Below are 18803 nucleotides of genomic sequence, written 5' to 3'. Positions count from 1 at the left end.
GAATTACAGAGCACACTTAGTTCTACTGCTGACTTTTCACGCATGAGAGAGTAAGAAAAAGAAGTGAGTTTAACGATACGGGAGAAGAATTGAGACCTCGGCCTGCCAGGTCAATCGGAGTTAAAATAGGATATTGTTGCTCAGCGCTTGCCATCTGAAAAGCAGTGTTACTTGGATGTTTTAGCCTTCTTGGCTCCAACAACGACCAGCTTGCACTCTTCTGCGGCGTCATCAGGAAGGGCTTCATGATCATCGGTGTACACGATGAACTCCACGTTCGGTTTTGCTGCATTCGTGGGCTGAGCGCTGCAGACGAGGAAGTTCTGAGAGGACACTCGGCCGTCAATTGGTGCAGAGTAGGTGTAAGTCAGCTCTGACTTGGAGTCTGTTTGTACGAGGCTCAGGCTTTCGTAGTCATGCTGCTCCGTGTTCATTTCCACATCAGTCTTTTCGACTAGAAGCTGCTTGGTCGTCTTGTCGACGAACATGCGGAATTGCTGCGAGGTATAGCTGCTCTGATCACCTCCATCGCTGCCCTGGTCGCCTCCATCGCTGCCCTGGTCACCTCCATCGCTGCCCTTGTCACCTCCATCGCTGCTCTGATCACCTCCATCGCTGCCCTGGTGACTTCCATCGCTGCCCTGGTCACCTGTATCACTGCCCTGATCAGCTGTACTGAAAGTAATGGTGACAATGCCAGTTGTTTCCTTTTCGAATTGAAGTGCAATCTCTCGTGGGTGCGCGGTGTTCAAGATGTCCCAAAGCACGAGTTTCTGGCCGTCTGTACTACCAGTGAGCGTCTGCTGCCCCATCATGGACAACAGTGACCACTTTGGAGACATCGTCTCGTTCGACACTGGCAAAGCGAACACACCCATTTGGAGTTGCAACACCGATTGGATTGCGATGGCCTGGAAAATGTTCTTCATTTGCTGCTGTGGTGAATTGCTGTCAGTAGAAAGACGAGCGAGTTCGTCCTTTCATGTCGTTTATCTGCTCTCCTGGTCGAATTGATGCCTATTGACTGCTATAAATAAATGACAGGAACGCACAAACACCTTGCTATGATTGATTTTAGGCTGCGGCCATTCTACGCTTTTGGGCAGTACAATTCATGGCACGTCTGCTTGATGTATACCTTTTCGTTTGTATCCTTCGGTGCATGGCCAGAATAGCCTCGAAGTCCGATGCATTGATTTAATTCGTACGATAATCAGGGGTAATCGTGGAAGTAATTGCAGCGGTTTCGAAAATGAGTGAAAAGGGCAATATCTGCGCCCTGCAATGCTGCGCTTCAATTGTTTCCTTCTATAGCATATGCACGCACGCATGCTATTGACTGCTCCAGATCACTGACAGGAACGTACGCTACTTTGCTTTGATTGGTCCTAGGTTTCGGCCATTCAGCGCTTTTGGGCAGTGCGAGTGATGGCAAGTCTTCTTACCTACATTCGTTCGGAGCCGTCGGTGCATGGCTAGAATAGCCTCCAGGCCCGATGCATTGATAGAACTTGCATGCTACCGCAGAACATACACGCACGCAAGGAATCCTCAGCTGTCGTTGCCTTGCTTGGCGCCTGGTTTTCAGCTGACATGGCTTGATCATCCTCTAGATTTGTCCGCTCTCAGCTCGAGGATTCGTGCAAATGACACTTCGAAGCGTTTGCAAACGCTTACACCTTCAACTCATACGAGCTTCTTGACCTTCCAAGCTTGCTGCGCGGCACATGCGGAGGGACCCGATTGCATCCGCGGTTTCTGGCATCTGCACACGGACCCTCTGCGCGTCGTTCGTGTCAAACCTGCTGGACACCAAGGACTGCTTCAGCGTAGCCACCAAGCCGATCAGTCTTTCGAGCTTGGGTCATCTGCAAGCACAATAGACTCAGCGTCATTGAACAAAAGATCCGTATCGACATTGCACAACATACGAAGCAAAGTGATGAACTTTCGTAGGTCTTTTGATGTGGCAAATGTCTTGATAGCAAGCTCAGCAGACTGTACCAAGCGAATCTTAAAGCCTTTCAAATTGCAAGGACTGTCTTCTCCTGATGAAAGCATTGATAGCCTATTGCCAATCTGCCTTGTCGTTCCACCATATGCTGGGCCAAGCTCAACAGAACGCCTCGCGCTACGTCTCGCCAATAACAACAATCTTTGCGCAAATGGATGTCAAAACCCGCCACTTGCTGATGGACTCCAAAGACAGCGAAAGCGGACTGCATACGCTTCAGCGTTGAAGGAATATACCTGAGACATGGCAACTGGAACCCACTGATTCAACCTAGTATGGGACGCAATGTCGACAGCAAGTGACCTACGCTGAGGACAGAGCAAGATGCAACCGTGATATAGCCATGGTATCGTTGCGATGAGGTAGACATAGATCGATGAGCTCAACCATACTGTCAGTCTGCACGAGATGATTGCTTGACCTGGCCTCGAGTTGATGCCATTGAGAAATCCTGTCCGTTGATTTGGCATCTCGACGAGATCGGTCATCGGCTGCTCGACTGAACCGGACGTAGATCGTATGCTAGTGTCTTGAGTCGCCGAACTTGATAGTAGAGACCATGGAGAAAGCCCAAAGTTGAAACAGTATGAGCAAATCTGCTATTAAGCGACGATTAGTTCGAGGCGAGACCTGGCTCGCCTCGCGTAGTATTGAAGATATATATCTGCCAGTCCTGGAGTCTCAATCGCTGAAGTAGGTGGCTCTCAATGGTTGTGAAGCCCTCGGAAATTACGTATAGGGGTATCTTACGCGCAGGATCTTGAGTGTGAGGCTGCTCCACAGCGCATTGTAGCTGAAGCAAAGTTCTGTTGCACTCGTAGCAAACAATATCCCTCAGTACGCTCTTTGGCTTGCGCTTGCAACCTTTGACACTCCTCTTGAGTGATTCATCATCCAGCACACACGTAGCGCTGGACTAGCCTCATTGTTTGCTTTGAGTCATACCATTTGCCGGCCTAAAAAGTCCATACCATCCAGAGACACGTTTCTCGGGAATCTATTTAAGCCTTTCGAAGTCGAAGGATGGAATATGTGCAGATCCCGTTGGCGGTCTTAGGTGCTCATCAACTTTTCTGATGTCGGAAAGTGAATTGCTTGAGCTAGACTCCTTGTCCCTGTGCTGCTCTGCATCATACGAGGTGGCTGCCTCGCACATGGGTGCGAGGCAGATCTCGTCTTAGGCTCCATAGAATCTCAAGGATTAGTACGATGGCTGATTGTCCTGTGGGACTCACGAGTCGTCGCCGGTTTCTCAGCCTTCCGCTCGATCATGTAGTGAGCTGCAGCTCTGCTGGCGAAGCTACAGGTCGCAGCTGATTTGGACGGCAGACTGACTGCAGAGCGCTCTAAATCAAGTAGCTTAGGAGAGGCTCGCAAGAGCTGCTGTCCTGATGTTCAAGAGGAGAGATCGAAGACCGCATGTGAGCATGTATTTTGCTCCTTTGTTGCGGTACGAGCACGATCATCAGATATCCTGGGGAGCTGTATCTGCTGTTGTAGAGTGACAATTGTTTTAGACGGTCAGAGCGTGAGCACAAGCCTTATCTTAGAGGAGCAAGCATGAGAGTACAAAATTGTCGTAGCCGTGGTCGCAGGAAAGAAATCTCCTGGTGAGATGATCTGCAGTCTGTCTCTAGCCTTTGCTGGCCGATGCTGCAGCATAGCTTAAATACACACAAGCGAACCTGGGTAAGAATCTTGGCGTCAGCAACATCATCTCTAGACAGTCTATAGTTTTATGATGCTCATAGCCCATGCGCCTGCTGCTTTTCGGCGGCGTCCTCACCGCCAACGACCGTTTCACTTGCTGAGACAGTCGTCTTGAGTACCGGCAGTGTCGATCGTGCCGACTGCCTCGACAATTGAATCATGAGCTGGTCCATCACCACCAACGCCGCCATAGACTCAACGATTGGGACGGCACGGTTGACGACACACGGATCATGCCTGCCTTTGGCCATCAGCTCGCCAGCAGCACCATCATAGTTGCTTGTTTGCTGGGCACGACCAATCGTAGCCGGAGGCTTGAATCCAATACGGAAGAAGATGTGCTCGCCGTTGGTGATACCGCCTTGAATGCCACCAGAGTTGTTTGTCAGAGTTCCAAGACGCTGACCACCCTTGCCATCATCCTTCATGCCAAAAGCATCGTTGTGCTTTGACCCTGCTACTTCAGCACCAGCAAAGCCAGATCCAATTTCAAATGCTTTTGTTGAGGGAATAGAGAGCATTGCATGCGCAAGAGAGGCTTCCATCTTATCGAAGCACGGCTCACCCAGACCCACTGGACAATTGCGAATGACACAGGTGACTGTTCCACCAATAGAGTCATGGTTCTCCTTGGCACGCTCAATGCGCGCAATCATCTTCTCTGCAGTTTCTGCATGCGGGCACCGAACAATGCTGGCATCCACCTGCTCGCGCGTCATATCTGCCAGAAGCTGCAAGTAGGCTGGGGAGATGGGCGAGTCCACATCATCCTCATCATCCGGGTTGGCAGCCGGCACGACTGAGGGCACACTCACTTTACCGACACTTGAGACAAAGGCCACAATCTCAATACCATAGGCTTCCTTGAGGTACTTCTCAGCAATAGCCCCAGCAGCCACACGACCAATGGTTTCACGCGCACTAGAACGGCCACCACCGCTCGATGCCTTGACGCCGTATTTCTGCAAGTATGTCCAATCTGCATGACTCGGACGCGGGTATTGGGCTGTATCATCTGCAGAATAATCCTTTGGCCGTTGATCCTGGTTGCGTACAAGCATCATGATGGGCGTGCCAAGCGTTGTGCCAAATTCTGTGCCAGAGTGGATTTCGACCTGGTCCTTCTCATCACGCTGTTGTTAGTCATGGGTTGAGAGCAAAGGGACTGTACCGGTGTAGATAGCTTTGACTGCCCTGGCCGACGACGGGAGAGCTGGACTTGGACGTCTTGCTCCGTGAGACGCATGCCTGGAGGACATCCTTCAACGATGCACGACACACTTTTGCAGTGAGACTCGCCGGCCCTTTTGGTCAGCGATAGAATGACCATGTGCGAGAAGCACTCACGTTGTGACCCTGAAGAGAGAGCCGAAGCTGGAGCCTGCAGAAGACATGGTTGCTTGTGAAGTTGTCGCAGATGTCAGATTACGGCGATTACGAGAGAGAAGACTTCAGATGGCGGCAGCGAGGATGGTCTACACTGAGTCTACAGAGGCCTACAAGCATGGAACTGCCACAGTCAGTGTGCATGCATATTCTCGATATTCCAAACATCCAATTGTAATGTACATCCGACTCTCGAGTAGCAGCCTGGTATATCAAGGTCCAAATTTGAACTTGGCAGCACTGGCACGCCCTTCAATATTCTCCACTGCAATGCGTAGCCGACTCGCCTCAGATCCGACTGCTTCTTGACCAACGTAAGCACCACAGACCACAAGCAACTGACGGCCAAGTTCGCCATAAGCCTCTTGTATAGAGGGACCGCCCAACTGCAAAAAGGCCTCAAGCATAAGGTAGGACATTTTGCGCAGTTCGTCGTTCTCGAGTTGGGTGTTCAACAAACGGCTAATTGTCCGCCAGCATAGTCCAATGTGAAAGGCTGATCCTTCGAGGTCGATTGTCGTTACTGCAATAAAAAGAGTAAACACGCCCTTTTGCTCCCGAGCATATGTCTCAAAGTCCGTGTACCGACCATTGTCCTTGGCTTTCCAGCCTAGAGCCTTGCGGCCGCCCTCCATACTTAGATCGTAGTCGACGTATGGAATGGTCCATGGGCACTGCTTGGCAAGACGAGCAAGGAACAAATCTTTGAGTTCCGGAAAGGGCTTGACGAGGAGGATGGTGAGCAGCGCCATGGGATATGCAGCCTTGGATATGGCTTCCGCTTCCCGTCTCGCCTGAGTTACCACTTTCTTGCACGTAGCATTCAGTAACCAGCGCAAACAGCGAGGATCTGTTTCTCCAGCCCTTGTTAATTCTCTGTGGATGTCTTGTACAATCACTTTGAGAGCTTGAGTCGAACCTGTCATCGTGCCAATCCTTCTGTTGATGACCATTTTGGCTCGCAGACAAACGTCCTTCAACTTTGCGTCTTTCGCAATAGGTTGCTTGACTTGAACATCAACCTCCTCCAAAAGTCTTTGGTACTGCTCTGCTTCAAACTTGGGCCCGGATGCGAGTGCGGCCTGTTGCCGTCGAGCCTCTTCTGCCTGAGCAGCCTCTGCAGCTGCCTGTGCTTGCCGCGTGTCTTCTTGCGCCTGCAACTCATCAGCTTCACGCTTTTCCTCTGCAGCCAACTTGGCAGCCCGTCTTTCTTCTTCCTGCTGGATCCGTGCACGCTCTTGTGCAGCCTTTTCTTCTTGGCGACGCTGCTCCTCTAGTATCAAGCGCCTGGATTCCTCTTCTGCCTCCTTTATACGACGTTGCTTCTCTGCTTCAATAGCTAAAAGTCGTTGCTTCCGTGCCTCTGCATTGCGTTCAGCCGTGGATATGGCCTCATCGACGGCGAGCTCCAAGGCTTGCGTCCTCGCCTCCCAGGCGGCCTTCATGGCTTCGTCTTCTTGACGCTGAGCAAGAGAGACTTGCTCGAGGTGCAATGATATAGTTTGCCATTCTGACTCTTCCTTTGCGCGACGCTGTGCTTCTTGGTCGCGCGCCCAGGCCTGTACGAGACCCGCGACCTTGTCGACTTCATGCGCTTTGAGGAGCGCAGCCTCACGTACGGCGATGCGCGTTTCGCGATCATACAGCGCCCAGGATGTTTGCGCATCTGGAATAATTTGGGATGTGTCATATACATCAGAGTCTTCTGTGTCGTAGTCATAAGCATATGCATCTACATCGTGGTCGTCGAGCGCAACAACAAGAGGAGAGCTCAGTTCGGTTTTTACAAAGACGCCTGATTCATCACTAGCGGGCGTTCCCTGAGCTTTGAGATCTTGAGCTGCGTCTTCATCGTCTGAGAAGAGATCGTCCACGAAGAAGCGCATTGCACATGAGAGTGTAGGCTGTGTAGCTGTTGATGCTGGAGAGTCGACGACATTTTGAAATTCAAGCAGCCGTGTTCCGTCCTGGACCTGACTCTGTCCAATAGTGTCTGCTATCGTGCACTAGAGTCTGTATACTGCTGTCTATGCTGCTATGGCGATGAACAAGCCGCACACTCTGCTCATGTTCCAAAAGACAGAGTCGGCTGCACAACGGACGTGGTCTGAGCGTATGCTGCACAAATCAGTGCTATACTTGAATACTGATGATGCTAGACTCAAGTGCGGATGCGGCCGTTCAGTACATCATCGGCGTCTATGCTGGAGGTTTGTTTTTCTCTACCTGTTCTGTCCCGTGACTGTATGCTGACTGAGCCCCAGGCATCGCTCGACGGAATCCGCACAAGGAGATCAGTACGACGGATGTGCTCAATTTTGTGGACCAGCTGCATGATGTTGTGGTATGTCTGATCGATGCTCATACTTCGCGAGGCTATGACGCTAATCTGAGCAGGCGATGGTCTATGACAGCAAGCTGGAGTCCTATGTAGCGCGTGACTCTGGGTGGCTCAAGAAGCGGTAGGAGATGTGCCGACTTGCAAGGACGATGCTGACTATGACAGGATATCTGGCTACTGGGAGAAGCAGGACCAGGATGCCGTGCGTAGATAGTAAATGGCAAGCACCAGACTAGTAGACAAGTAGTAGACTGACTAGTAGTAGTTCCAGTCCCGCTGTCTCACCCAAATTTGAGATTCGCCCGCTCCATATCCAAGACCTCATCCTCCTCTCTCTCTCCCTACGATCATTCCTACCCTCTCTCTTATACCTACAATCTCTTCGTCCGCCCGAGTACCCGCCCCTCTCCAGGCTCCCCGTCCCAAAAAACGCGCAGGAAGAGGCCCGGAAGACGCGTCAAACCGCGCACTTCACATCTCCACAGGACCACAGACTACGACATACCCAAGCCAGACCTCTCCCTCGGCCCCTGATGCAGTCTAATCTAGGCGGACCAGGCAGCAATGGTCAGCGCCCTAATCTGCGCATCGCACACAGAAGGACACCCTCCGAACTCACACCGCTCATGAGTAAGACCATTCTTTCGTCATCATCCGCAAGAACGCGTGGTCACTAACCTCTTCCTTTCTTCTAGTGGAGCAGTACGCTATCCAGCAGCAGATCGAAGCACTCCAGGCACAGCAGGCCATGCTGCAGAATCAACAGGCAGGCCTCGCTGCAATGGGCCCACCCCAGCCAGCACAGCAACACTACAACTACCCTCCACCCGCTCAGCAAAACGCAGGACATCGACGTGGCCAGTCGATGAGCATGCAGCAGCACCCGGGACCCCCGCCTGCGCCGAGTGCTGGTGCCTCGGGCTTCACTGAAGTCACACGTCGTGGTTCACAGGGCAGTCATGCACGCAGACACTCTCTTGCTCTACCGGAAGCCAAACGCGCTGCTGAAAAAGCACAAGCCATCAAGCAAAATCCGGGCTTTGCCTTTCCCTCTGGTTCTGGCACTGGTAGTCAGGATGCCGGTCAAAACCAAGCCGTCACGTCGTCTTCATCCTCTTCGCCACCGCATCGCAGTACGAGTCCTCGACGTGGAACACATCTTCGCTCTCAGAGTATGGCTTTGCGTCAAGCCTCGCCTGTGCGGGGCTTTCAATTTCCTTCCTCCTCGAGCAGCGCCAATGAAGCGGCACTCGGTCGATCCGGCAGCGGCGGCCATAGTCGCAACCCATCACGCAACGTTGATGGCAACTGGCGTCAAGGACCCCCTGCACAAAATGATGTGCCACCTATCCCTTACTTCACACCGGGTCATCGTGCTCGAGCAAGCATGTCCAGCAGTGTTTCGTCATTGCAGCAATTTGGACAGCAATTTGGATTTCCTGGACCCTCGATGCATGGCGGATTGCCTATGATGCCCATGGGCGGTGGCTTGATGCCTGCACAGATGATGCAGCAGCAAGCACAACAGCAACAAGCTGCTCAACAACAACACGGTGTCCAGCAGCGCAAATCGCTCTTCTCGCCATACCTGCCACAAGCCACGTTGCCTGTCTTGTTGAGCGATGGCCGTCTTGTTGCTGGTATCTTGCGTGTCAACAAGAAGAACAGGTCAGACGCGTACGTAACGACAGATTTACTCGATCAAGACATCTTCATCTGCGGCTCCAAGGACCGTAATCGTGGTCTTGAAGGTGACTATGTCGCTGTCGAACTCCTCGACGTCGATGAAGTGTGGTCTGCAAAGCGTGACAAGGAAGAAAAAAAGAAGCGCAAAGATGGCGGCATGTCCGGAGGTGGTCTGCGTCGTCAAGGCAGTATCCGCGATCGACCTGAAGCCAAGAAGAAGGACGACGTTGAGGTTGAAGGACAAGGCTTGTTGCTCGTGGACGAGGAAGAAGTCAATGATGAGCAAAAGCCCATGTATGCCGGTCACATTGTTGCCGTGATTGAACGAACAGCCGGACAAATGTTTTCTGGTACGCTTGGTGTCTTGCGTCCAAGCAGTGCTGCGACAAAGGAAAAGCAAGATGCTGAACGTCGCGAGCGTGATCCATCAGCAACGAGCCGACCCGCAGAACGTCCCAAGATTGTTTGGTTCAAACCAACCGATAAGCGTGTTCCTCTCATTGCCATTCCCACAGAGCAAGCGCCGCGCGACTTTTGCGAAAATGAGGAAAAGTACAAGAACCGCATATTCGTTGCTTGCATCAAGCGCTGGCCCATCACATCTCTGCATCCATTTGGAACACTCGTTGAAGAACTCGGCGTTATGGGCGATGTATCCGTTGAGACGGAGGCGCTCTTGCGCGACAATTCCTTCATGGCGGAGCCCTTCACTTCGGCCGTTCTCGATGCCGTTCAACAGTTGCCGGATGACATTGACATGGATGGCGAGGGTCGCAAGGACTTTAGAGGCGAACGTGCCATGTCCATTGAAGCGGATGCCAATCAAGACATTGCTTCGGCATTCCACATTCGCAAAACACACGAAGGCTACGAAGTTGGCGTACATATCGCTGATATGGCGCATTTCGTCCGCTCAGGCTATGCACTCGACAGAGAGGCCAAGAAGCGTGGATGCGCCGTCCATCTCGTTGAACGTCTCATTCCAATGCTCCCATCGACTCTGACACATGACAAGGCTTCCCTTCTGAACGAAGCTGACCGACGCGCTATTTCCATTGTTTTCAAAGTCTCTGAATCTATGGAGCTCGAGGATTCATGGATTGGCAAGTCTGTCATTCGCAGTACTGCCGCGTTGACGTTTGAGCAAGTCGACAAGGCACTGGCAGGTGAAGGTGACGAAGAAGTGACAGAAGACTTGGCTGCCCTCAAGCAAGTGGCTGCCTCTCTCCAGCGCCTGCGTCTTGGCAAGAGCAGCGATGTGCTGAGCTCACTCACCCTTTGCAGCCAGCTCGACTCTGAAGCAAGCAATCCATCACCCGTCTCGGCTGATGTGTATGATATGCAGCCAGCACGCTCCATGAAGGATGAATTGCTGATTCGTGCAAATGCCACCGTTGCTGCAACATTGCTCGACAAACACCCGGATGTTGCATTCTTGAGAAAGCAACAAACGCCGCAGCCAAAGAAGCTAGAGCAATTTGTGCAGCGCGCTGCAAGGCTCGGTCTAAAGCTGGAAGCACGCGATATGTCATCCATTCTCAACGGCATTGCAGACGTCAGCGACCCAGCAGTGCGCAAAGCCCTCGAGATTTTCCTCATCAAGGCGTGTCAGTCGCCAAAGTATATCGTTGCCGGTGGTGACACAAAGCATTATGGCTATAATCTGCCGCTGTATTGTCATTTCACCAATCCTTTCAATCGCTATGCTGACTTGCTAACGCATCGTCAATTGTACGCGGCACTGGATGATGAGCCATACAACGAGGATGCTGAAGCATTGCTCAAATCAGCCGAGCACTGCAACACCAAGAAGGATGCTGCTAAAAATGCGCAAGACCAATCAGTACACCTCATGCTGTGTTCTATGGTCGACAAGCTCTCTGCTGAAGGTTCAGTCATTCGTCAGGCGGTGGTTATTAATGTAATGGACTCGAGCTTTGACATTCTGCTACCTGAGTTTGGTGTGGAGAAGCGTGTGCATCTCGATCAGCTGCCTCTGCACAAGGCTGAGTTTGACAGCAAGTCGCGAAAGCTCGAGCTCTACTGGATGAAGGGCGTCGATTCAGCGACTTTTATTCCGGCAGACCAACAGGGCAAGCCCCAAGTGCATATGCGTGGAACAACAGCTACAGAGGAGAAGTTGTTGACGCAAAAGATGCAGGAGCTGTCGAGCCTGACGATTGATGATGAAGAGGCTCTCTTCAAGACGGCTCAAGCTGGATCAAGCAAGAGCGTGCCCTCTTCGTCGCCGCCACGTCGATCAACCGAGGAAGAGCGCCCGGCGTCTTCTGATCCGACAATCGGCACGGGGCACTCCAAGGCGACGCCAGCCTTTTCATTTGAGGACCTCGAAAGAAGGGAGACTGGCGACGTGGTGCAGCACATCAAGGAACTGGCGCGTGTGCCGGTTGTGTTGCAGGCAGACTGTTTGTTCAAGAGCCCGCCGCTGCTTCTTGTGCGTGCCATCAACCCGTTCACGAAGGAATGATCTCTCATGCTAGTTTAGTCACTTTGTCGTTTTGATTTCTGACTGCTTTTTCATGTGTCGTCGCCGTCTTGATGAATTGCCGTCTTCTACATCTTGATCAAAGCTGCATCTGCTCAGAACTTCAGAAGGGGCCCTTAGAGAGTCTGCAGCAGGCGGCAAGACCTCAGTATGAGTCGCCAGAACAATACAACCCCGACCATCAGCGAATACGAGGAAGCCATTGGCAGTCCCGCAACTTACCAGCATGATAAACTTGTCATTAAGCCACGGCGCGACTCCAGCAGCCATCCTGCTGGGGCCTCTCCCTCTATACGTCTGAGCAAGGCCATTGACTTTGATGGGCTTTCTTGGCCTGCACGGGGCACGAAGGAAAGGCTGAATGAGTCTGCGGAAGCCAAGGAAGCGCGGCTGCAAAAGATGTCTGGCGCGATACGTACTGTACTGGAGTGTCTAGGCGAAGACCCTGAGCGGGAAGGACTGTTGGATACGCCAATGCGGTATGCAAAAGCAATGATGTACTTTACACAAGGCTACACGGAAGATTTGCGCTCTGTGCTCAACTCTGCCGTCTTTGAGGAAGACCACAATGAGATGGTCATTGTACGCGATATTGAGGTCTTCAGTATGTGTGAGCACCATCTATGTCCGTGGTTTGGCAAGATGAGTATTGGCTACATCCCCAACAAGCGTGTCATTGGTCTATCCAAGCTTGCACGCATTGCAGACATGTTTGCACGCAGACTGCAGGTGCAAGAACGCTTCTCAAAACAAGTTGCACAGGCACTGCTTGAAGTACTGCAACCAAAAGGCGTTGCTGTGGTTGTCGAAGCAAGCCATATGTGCATGACGATGCGGGGTGTGCAAAAGACATCTGCAACGACCGTCACGAGTTGCATGCTTGGATGCTTTGAGAAGAGTCAAAAGACACGCGAGGAGTTCCTCAGTCTTGCTTTGCGGCGTTGATTCTCGATTCATGCAATTACAAGAGTCTACGATACAATCCTCGCAACTTTATGAAGAGATCTTACGATCACTTGGTTTCCGGTCTGCGACGAGTGCCGATAAGCGTGCCTTTTCTACACTCGCCCAAGCCCATGCCACGGCTCCTCCAGGGCCCAGAATCAGTGTCCCGACAATGGCAACAACGACTGCAGCCAGCGGACTCGCCCGGCCAAGACCAGCGAACCGCGTCGTGTCATAAAAGATGAGAGTCCAGGTGGCCGTCAAGCAGCCAATAAAGTCAAACAGGAAGAAGGTCCTGTAGACATCTGTCGCTGTGCGCATATCCAAATTGGGGATAAAGTCCTTGAGGGCGGGTCTGAGCGTCACAAAGAAGTAGATGGCAAGGCCGTGTGTCAGGAGAGAGCAGAGCACCAAGAAGTCGGTGGTGCTCACCAGAAATGAGGTGGAGATGACAGCATCGCTCGCTGTGAGCTGGCGATTAGAAATGGCGTAGAAGTAGGAGCCTAGCACGGCCATGAGTGCTGCCAGGTAGATTGGGAAGGGCTGCCACAGCTCCATCGTCATGCGCAAGGTTCCTTTGGTGAACATGTCTGGCACCAGCATGGGTGCAGTCAGGAAGAAGTACCCGACGACGATGGCAGGCAGCAGAGCGCGTGACACGCCAGAGGGAAGGAAAGAAGCGCGTGCCGATGCGCTGCTGCGCCAGATGATGAGTGCATAAAAGATGGGCATGATATTGGCGACGCCGAGCAGCTGGCCAAGGACGAGAACAATCGTTGCGCCGTACTTGACGGGCCAGCTAGCAGATGCACGATTGGCAGCGATGTGAGAAATGACAGCGACGGCTGCAATCAAGACAGAAAACTCTGCCAGGACAACCCGACATACAGGGTCACCCATGGCAATCTCAAAGGCATTCGAGAGAATGCAGCAGATCTTGTTGAGAGGCGGTATGAGGGCGAAGGCGCCTGTGCGGGCTGGGCATCCCTGTTCGACAGTAGATGCGAGCGGGTGACCGAGGACAACGTGGAGCAGGTGGTAGTTGTCGAAGGCCTGGATTGCCAATAAGACTGCGATGGGGAAGTAGGGGCTGATGCGGCTGACTTGCTTGGACATCGGGAGCCTTTGTGTATATAAGTGCTATGCGTGTTGTCAAGTTTCGCGACGATAAAAAGATATGAAACGCAGCATCAGGCCGCATAATCGGACGTGTCGCATGTCCAGAGCTATTGAGGCCGGTAGTCGTGCTCACTCTGCATCTGTGCAATGGCAGCCATGATTCCAGCCTGCTCATCTGTCTGGCCCTCGCGCTCCTGCTGCCGTATCCGCGCACCCTCGGCAATTCTGTCGGCAGCATCGTCAATCGTCACCTCTTCATCCTCATCTTCCATAAACAATGCTTCTTCCCCTCCTTGAACAGTCGACACAGCCGTGACACGAGAAGCACTGTGGTCAGCGCCTGGCTGTGTCCGCTTGGATTGCTGAGCAGCTGCTTGTGTTAACAGCTCAGCCTGCCGTTGCCGATTCGTTCCTGAATCTGTCCTGAAGGGCATCTGTAGTACAGATTGCAGATTTTGCACCTTGCGCGGACCCCAGCCTACAATCGTCTGCATCTCCTCGGTGCTGGCGTTCAGTGCGTTTTTGATGGAGCCAAATGTACTCACGAGCGTATGTGCGTCGCTCTTGTTGACGGCACGGACTGCAGTGAGAAAGTCCACTACTTGATCTTGATAAGCTGTAGATGTGTGGCCCTGAATACCTGTGGGAGTTGCATTCTCGAGTGACTTGTACAGCTCTAAATACCGACCTGCTTCGGTAGAGTTGGCGGCCACAATCAGCGTATAGTTCTTGACGACGCCCATCTTGGTGAGCTCTTGCAGGGCCTGCTTTGGATTCGAGACATCACACACGACCATGAGAAGACGCAGACCATACTGTGTGCCGAGCTCAGAGACGCGTCTGTAGATGTAGTCTGGATGCAATGCATGATACTTGAGCGATAGAAAGAGAGCACAGCACATCTTACCAAGCACAAAGTCTGGTAGAATTTCGCCATACTCCCAAGGAACGGCTTTGATGTGCTTGCATACAGGATTCCCCGCTTGAAGAGCATTCACAATGATGGCATTCGTACCTGGCCGTAGAATCTTTTGTGGCACAGGTTGGGCGGGTGCTTGAGCAGGAGCATTTCTTGCTACAGAAGCAGCAGGTCTAGCAGAATCAAGGGCAGCAAGAGCATCGAGGCCGAGAGCGTCAAAGCTCGGGTCATCAAAGTCATCGGCCATTCAGCATGATTGTGAAATGTGTATCACAGCGAGACTGAGCGGGTGCGTCCCTTGATCATTGACTGCGTTGGTCGTGGGAATTTCATCACTCGCGAATATATTTTGCTCACTGCGACGACTTTGGGTCCTTGACTAGCAGTATATATGTCTAGCCGTCAGAGTCACTCTTGTTTGCTCGTCAAGCCAGAAGGACTATGCCGTGCTGCTATACACAAAAGGAAGCACAAAAGGATGATTGAAATTGGTCCGTGTTTCCGATGGGAATTCAAGACTCCCGTCATGAGGAAAGAACCAAGAACTTCATGTTCAAATCTGATTATACTGCTCTCCATGTGATGCTCTATGCTAGACGTAGCGAAATTCCCCAGCACCAGGTCCAAAGTATTGTTCAGGCGCCAATGAAATGAGCGGGCAGCCCTTCTTATCGCAGCCATGCTGGCCGATGCTGTTTCCTATCCAAGATAGCTCGATACCAGGATTCTGTAGACTAGTGATTAGCATTCTTCCTTTCAAGAGGTGTCTTCTTACGCAATGAATGCCACGATGCCGGTAATGGCAATGCCTGTGGATAACCCTGTTGCAATGACATAGGTGTATTTTGCCCACCAAGCATAAAAGCGTTGCTTGATTTGGACATGGAATAAGTAAGCAACAGGCACAGCGGCTGTAATGTAAGACAAGTTGACGGGAGCCCAGCTAATCATGCCTGCCAACAAGATGGGTGGATGTACTTTGCTCATCAGCGAAGAAGGGTATCGCTTTGCAGCAAAGTAGAAAGGAATGGGCAAGATCAAGCCAATCAGGGCACCCCATAGGAGATGTCGGTACAAACCCTGAGGACCGTAGCTCTGCTTGGGCCCCAAAACACCCCAGATGATGGACGATGTAAAGAATGTATTGCTCCCGGGGCATGTGAATTTCTGCTTCTGGTCGGGCGTGCAGAAGCCCTCGAGATGATCAATCTGCCAATTGGTGACAAAGACCGTCATGAAGACAGAAAGGAACGTGCCGATGACTTGTGCCGCGAAGAGTGTACGTGGCGGAATCTTGCTGTAGTGACCCAACTTGAGATCTGCAGCAAAGGAAAGACCTTGAGCTAGTGACAATGTCCCGTAAGCTTTGAAGATCATCATGCCTGACGGATTGCCTGGCATAGCGAGGCCTGCAATCATCTCCGACAAGACATTCAGTCCAATCTCAACATTGCTAACGGCGGAAATGAGTCCGACAGGCAAGATGAAGAGCGCGCCCAGTGCAATAGATACAGCAAGACCCCAAATAGGCATGCCTGTTGGATAGAGTTTAATCATGAGGAGTGCAAGGACCGTGCCCAACATCATGACGCCGAGGTACCACCAGCCAGGAACTTCCTTGTAAGCTTCCATGAGACGCATGTGGATATCCTTGTGCATAACGCGTCCCTTACCAAACAAGTTGCGAAATGCATCAGCAATCTCTGTGCCGTGGTAGAGATAGGCATAAACAAGCGTTGCTGGGTAGAGTGCGAAATAGCCACCAAAAATGAAGGCATTGGCTGCAGAGATGTAGACTGGGCTATACGCTTCATACGCGGCAACATCCAGGCGAGCGTCTTTGAGGATACGCGTTACGTTGTAGGAGTGACCGAAGCGATCGAATGATCTGTTGGAGACAATAGGCAAGTAACTGGCAAACCACGCGTTCTTGAACCATAGTACGGCAAGTATGGCTGCACTCAACAGCATGCCTACCACGACATTGACGGTGGCAAAGAAGGGCGTGATGAGAGGATCAACAATTCCACTGACGATATTGTAGTCGAGTGTCGGGAAGGGGTTGATCCCGAGTCCAGTGTAAGAACCAGTCATGGCCGCAAGTACGGCATTGTCTTCTTTGATCCATGTAAGCCAATTCATCTGAGAGATGCTTGTAAAGAGGTAATTTGGGATGAAAAAGTAGAGGCTGCTGATGAGAAATACTCGGGAGAAAAGTGTGAGTCTCGAGATGCGCCAGCCATGGACAGATTCACTGTTGGTGTCGTGGAAGGAGCGATTCAGAGCGAGAACGGCTAGGTTGCCTGGCCATACGGCTGCGGGTGCATAGACGAGGAAAGGCCGTGCTAGTCCTGCGAAGCCATACCCAATGATTTGCGAAGACAGACAGAGCAGTAGTTGGTAATAGAGAGACGAGGCCCATTGCATATTGTAAAATTGTGGCAGCCGTTGTGCGATGATGATGCTGCTGGCATACGAGGAGGAGAAGGAGACATTGGCAATGATGGTGATGAGCATGTGCTCCTTTGCATTGAAGGGTCCGGGATTGAATGACCAGACCTTGCGGTGAAAGGTATACTGCCTGGTGGGTAGGATACGCTCGAGCAGCTTGCCCGAGGGAAAGGCGACGAGTTGCGCTACGAAGCCGCTCAGAGCAATGCCAGGCAGGCGTTCTGCAAAGAAAGTATTGACGCCTGCTCCGACCAGTGAGAAGAGGAGACCAAGAGACCATGCACGGAAGGTATTGACCGGCAGAGTCGGATCATCGGTCTGCGGGACAATACCATCCACATCGCTGATGGACCCTTGTATGTCCAGCAAGCATTGTTGGATTTGATGCTTTTCATTGTAGTTGAGCTGGTCAATACTCGCGAGAGCTGCTGAAATTTGAGCATGCTGCTTCTCGTTTGCCGTGGGCAATGCCTGCCGCAGACTCAAGACGGCTTCAGGCACAGAGATGGCTGCGTTGCCCACCTCGAAGGGCCCGAAGCTCGATGGCTTTTGCATCTCGACGCGGCAGCTTGACGATGGATGCACATGGCAGCTGTTATATGTAGCATTGAGCAGAGCAGGACGAAACAGGTGGTGTCGTGTGTGGTGAAACAGACAGACGTAGCTGGTGCTGACTGTGATGAGGTGGCCGCCGCGTCTGGACTGACAAACACGCTGCAAAACAAGGTTCAGGACTCGGGAAGAGCAATTTCTATGAGAACGCGATGATAGGCTGTCGGGTCGTTGCTTTACTACAAGGGATCTGAGATCCGCATGACAACACAAGGCCAAAAGCCACCTGCAAAAGTCGTCGCTGGCGACTTTGCAAAAAAAGAACTTGGGGTTTGCTGACGTGGACGGATGGAGGAACCCAGATTTTTGGCTTTTACTGCTGACGCTTCTTGAGGTTGCTAGAGAGCCATTCGAGACCCTCGTAGAGACCGTCGCCTGACGTAGCGCACGTAGCCTGGATGAACCACTGACGCTGACGGAGGGAGTGCAGGCCGAGTTTATCGGTGATTTCTGCTGCATTCATCGCGTTTGGCAGATCCTGCTTGTTGGCAAAGACGAGGAGGAGTGCGTCGCGGAGCTCATCTTCATTGAGCATGCGCTGGAGTTCCTCGCGTGCTTCGCTGACACGCTCTCGGTCATTGGAGTCGACTACGAAGATGATGCCCTGGGTGTTTTGGAAGTCTGACGGATTAGCCATATAGTGGTTGAGGAGGATGGAAGATACAATGACGCCAGAGAGGACGGATCTTGTCCTGGCCGCCGACATCCCAAACGGTGAAGGAGATGTTTTTGTACTCGACCGTCTCGACATTGAAGCCGATTGTGGGGATGGTGGTGACGATTTCGCCGAGCTTGAGCTTATAGACTAGCAGGTAGGTTAGTGGTGCAGGCAATCGGGAGGATGGAGGGGCGGGTACGGATGGTGGTCTTTCCTGCTGCGTCGAGTCCGACCATGAGGATGCGCATTTCGCGCTTGCCAAAGAGGCTTGAGAGGAGCTTTGAGATGGAGAGACCTGATGTGAGCGGTGAGCAGGAGACAGGAGGATGTACCCATGGCTGACTTGAGTGGTGAGGATGGGTTGGGATGGGTGATGGTTGATGGTTGCTGCTGCTGCTGTCTGTGCTGCTGCTGTTTGTGCTGCCCTAACCCTGGCTCTGAAAATATTGAACTGTC

General features: G+C 52.1%; 9 protein-coding genes across 9 annotated transcripts; 3 read left to right on the top strand and 6 right to left on the bottom strand.

Moving 5' to 3' along the window:
• Nucleotides 1-3759: 3759 nt before the first annotated feature.
• On the bottom strand, nucleotides 3760-4970 carry BCR37DRAFT_394463 (chorismate synthase; the record flags this gene model as incomplete). The annotated part of the gene is made up of 2 exons (XM_040871473.1): nucleotides 3760-4857; nucleotides 4896-4970. 2 exons carry the CDS (start codon nucleotides 4968-4970, stop codon nucleotides 3760-3762), a joined length of 1173 nt encoding a protein of 390 aa, XP_040723393.1.
• A 352-nt stretch (nucleotides 4971-5322) lies between these two features.
• BCR37DRAFT_388714 (GLE1-like protein-domain-containing protein) lies at nucleotides 5323-6996 on the bottom strand (the record flags this gene model as incomplete). Its single annotated transcript, XM_040870657.1, has 1 exon — nucleotides 5323-6996. The coding sequence occupies one exon, from the start codon at nucleotides 6994-6996 to the stop codon at nucleotides 5323-5325; it is 1674 nt and encodes a 557-aa protein (XP_040723392.1).
• A 115-nt stretch (nucleotides 6997-7111) lies between these two features.
• On the top strand, nucleotides 7112-7755 carry BCR37DRAFT_105083 (enhancer of rudimentary). The gene is made up of 6 exons (XM_040865884.1): nucleotides 7112-7223; nucleotides 7270-7320; nucleotides 7375-7454; nucleotides 7508-7572; nucleotides 7617-7671; nucleotides 7717-7755. Exons 1-5 carry the CDS (start codon nucleotides 7148-7150, stop codon nucleotides 7663-7665), a joined length of 321 nt encoding a protein of 106 aa, XP_040723391.1. The 5' UTR covers nucleotides 7112-7147; the 3' UTR covers nucleotides 7666-7671; nucleotides 7717-7755.
• Nucleotides 7756-7984: 229 nt separating this feature from the next.
• On the top strand, nucleotides 7985-11625 carry BCR37DRAFT_350168 (uncharacterized protein; the record flags this gene model as incomplete). Its single annotated transcript, XM_040867983.1, has 2 exons — nucleotides 7985-8081; nucleotides 8147-11625. 2 exons carry the CDS (start codon nucleotides 7985-7987, stop codon nucleotides 11623-11625), a joined length of 3576 nt encoding a protein of 1191 aa, XP_040723390.1.
• An 84-nt stretch (nucleotides 11626-11709) lies between these two features.
• BCR37DRAFT_105032 (GTP cyclohydrolase I (GTP-CH-I)) lies at nucleotides 11710-12612 on the top strand. The gene has a single exon (XM_040865883.1). The coding sequence runs from the start codon at nucleotides 11794-11796 to the stop codon at nucleotides 12586-12588; it is 795 nt and encodes a 264-aa protein (XP_040723389.1). The 5' UTR covers nucleotides 11710-11793; the 3' UTR covers nucleotides 12589-12612.
• A 24-nt stretch (nucleotides 12613-12636) lies between these two features.
• BCR37DRAFT_394459 (uncharacterized protein) lies at nucleotides 12637-13704 on the bottom strand (the record flags this gene model as incomplete). The annotated part of the gene is made up of 1 exon (XM_040871472.1): nucleotides 12637-13704. One exon carries the CDS (start codon nucleotides 13702-13704, stop codon nucleotides 12637-12639), a length of 1068 nt encoding a protein of 355 aa, XP_040723388.1.
• Nucleotides 13705-14093: 389 nt separating this feature from the next.
• On the bottom strand, nucleotides 14094-14735 carry BCR37DRAFT_335283 (mating-type switching protein swi10; the record flags this gene model as incomplete). Its single annotated transcript, XM_040867177.1, has 1 exon — nucleotides 14094-14735. A coding segment is annotated over one exon (642 nt), but the record flags the coding sequence as incomplete, so codon positions are not given.
• A 247-nt stretch (nucleotides 14736-14982) lies between these two features.
• Nucleotides 14983-18485, bottom strand: BCR37DRAFT_382141 (OPT oligopeptide transporter protein-domain-containing protein). Its single transcript, XM_040869814.1, has 2 exons — nucleotides 18354-18485; nucleotides 14983-18310 (listed from the first exon to the last, which is right to left on the bottom strand). The coding sequence occupies exon 2, from the start codon at nucleotides 18146-18148 to the stop codon at nucleotides 15398-15400; it is 2751 nt and encodes a 916-aa protein (XP_040723385.1). The 5' UTR covers nucleotides 18149-18310; nucleotides 18354-18485; the 3' UTR covers nucleotides 14983-15397.
• Nucleotides 15016-15465, bottom strand: BCR37DRAFT_382142 (uncharacterized protein). The gene has a single exon (XM_040869815.1). It carries the CDS (start codon nucleotides 15305-15307, stop codon nucleotides 15035-15037), a length of 273 nt encoding a protein of 90 aa, XP_040723386.1. The 5' UTR covers nucleotides 15308-15465; the 3' UTR covers nucleotides 15016-15034.
• Nucleotides 18486-18803: the final 318 nt, after the last annotated feature.

Source organism: Protomyces lactucae-debilis (assembly GCF_002105105.1).
Source record: "Protomyces lactucae-debilis strain 12-1054 chromosome Unknown BCR37scaffold_17, whole genome shotgun sequence".
NCBI lineage: Eukaryota > Fungi > Ascomycota > Taphrinomycetes > Taphrinales > Protomycetaceae > Protomyces > Protomyces lactucae-debilis.
This window is presented reverse-complemented; position numbering and strand designations above follow the sequence as displayed.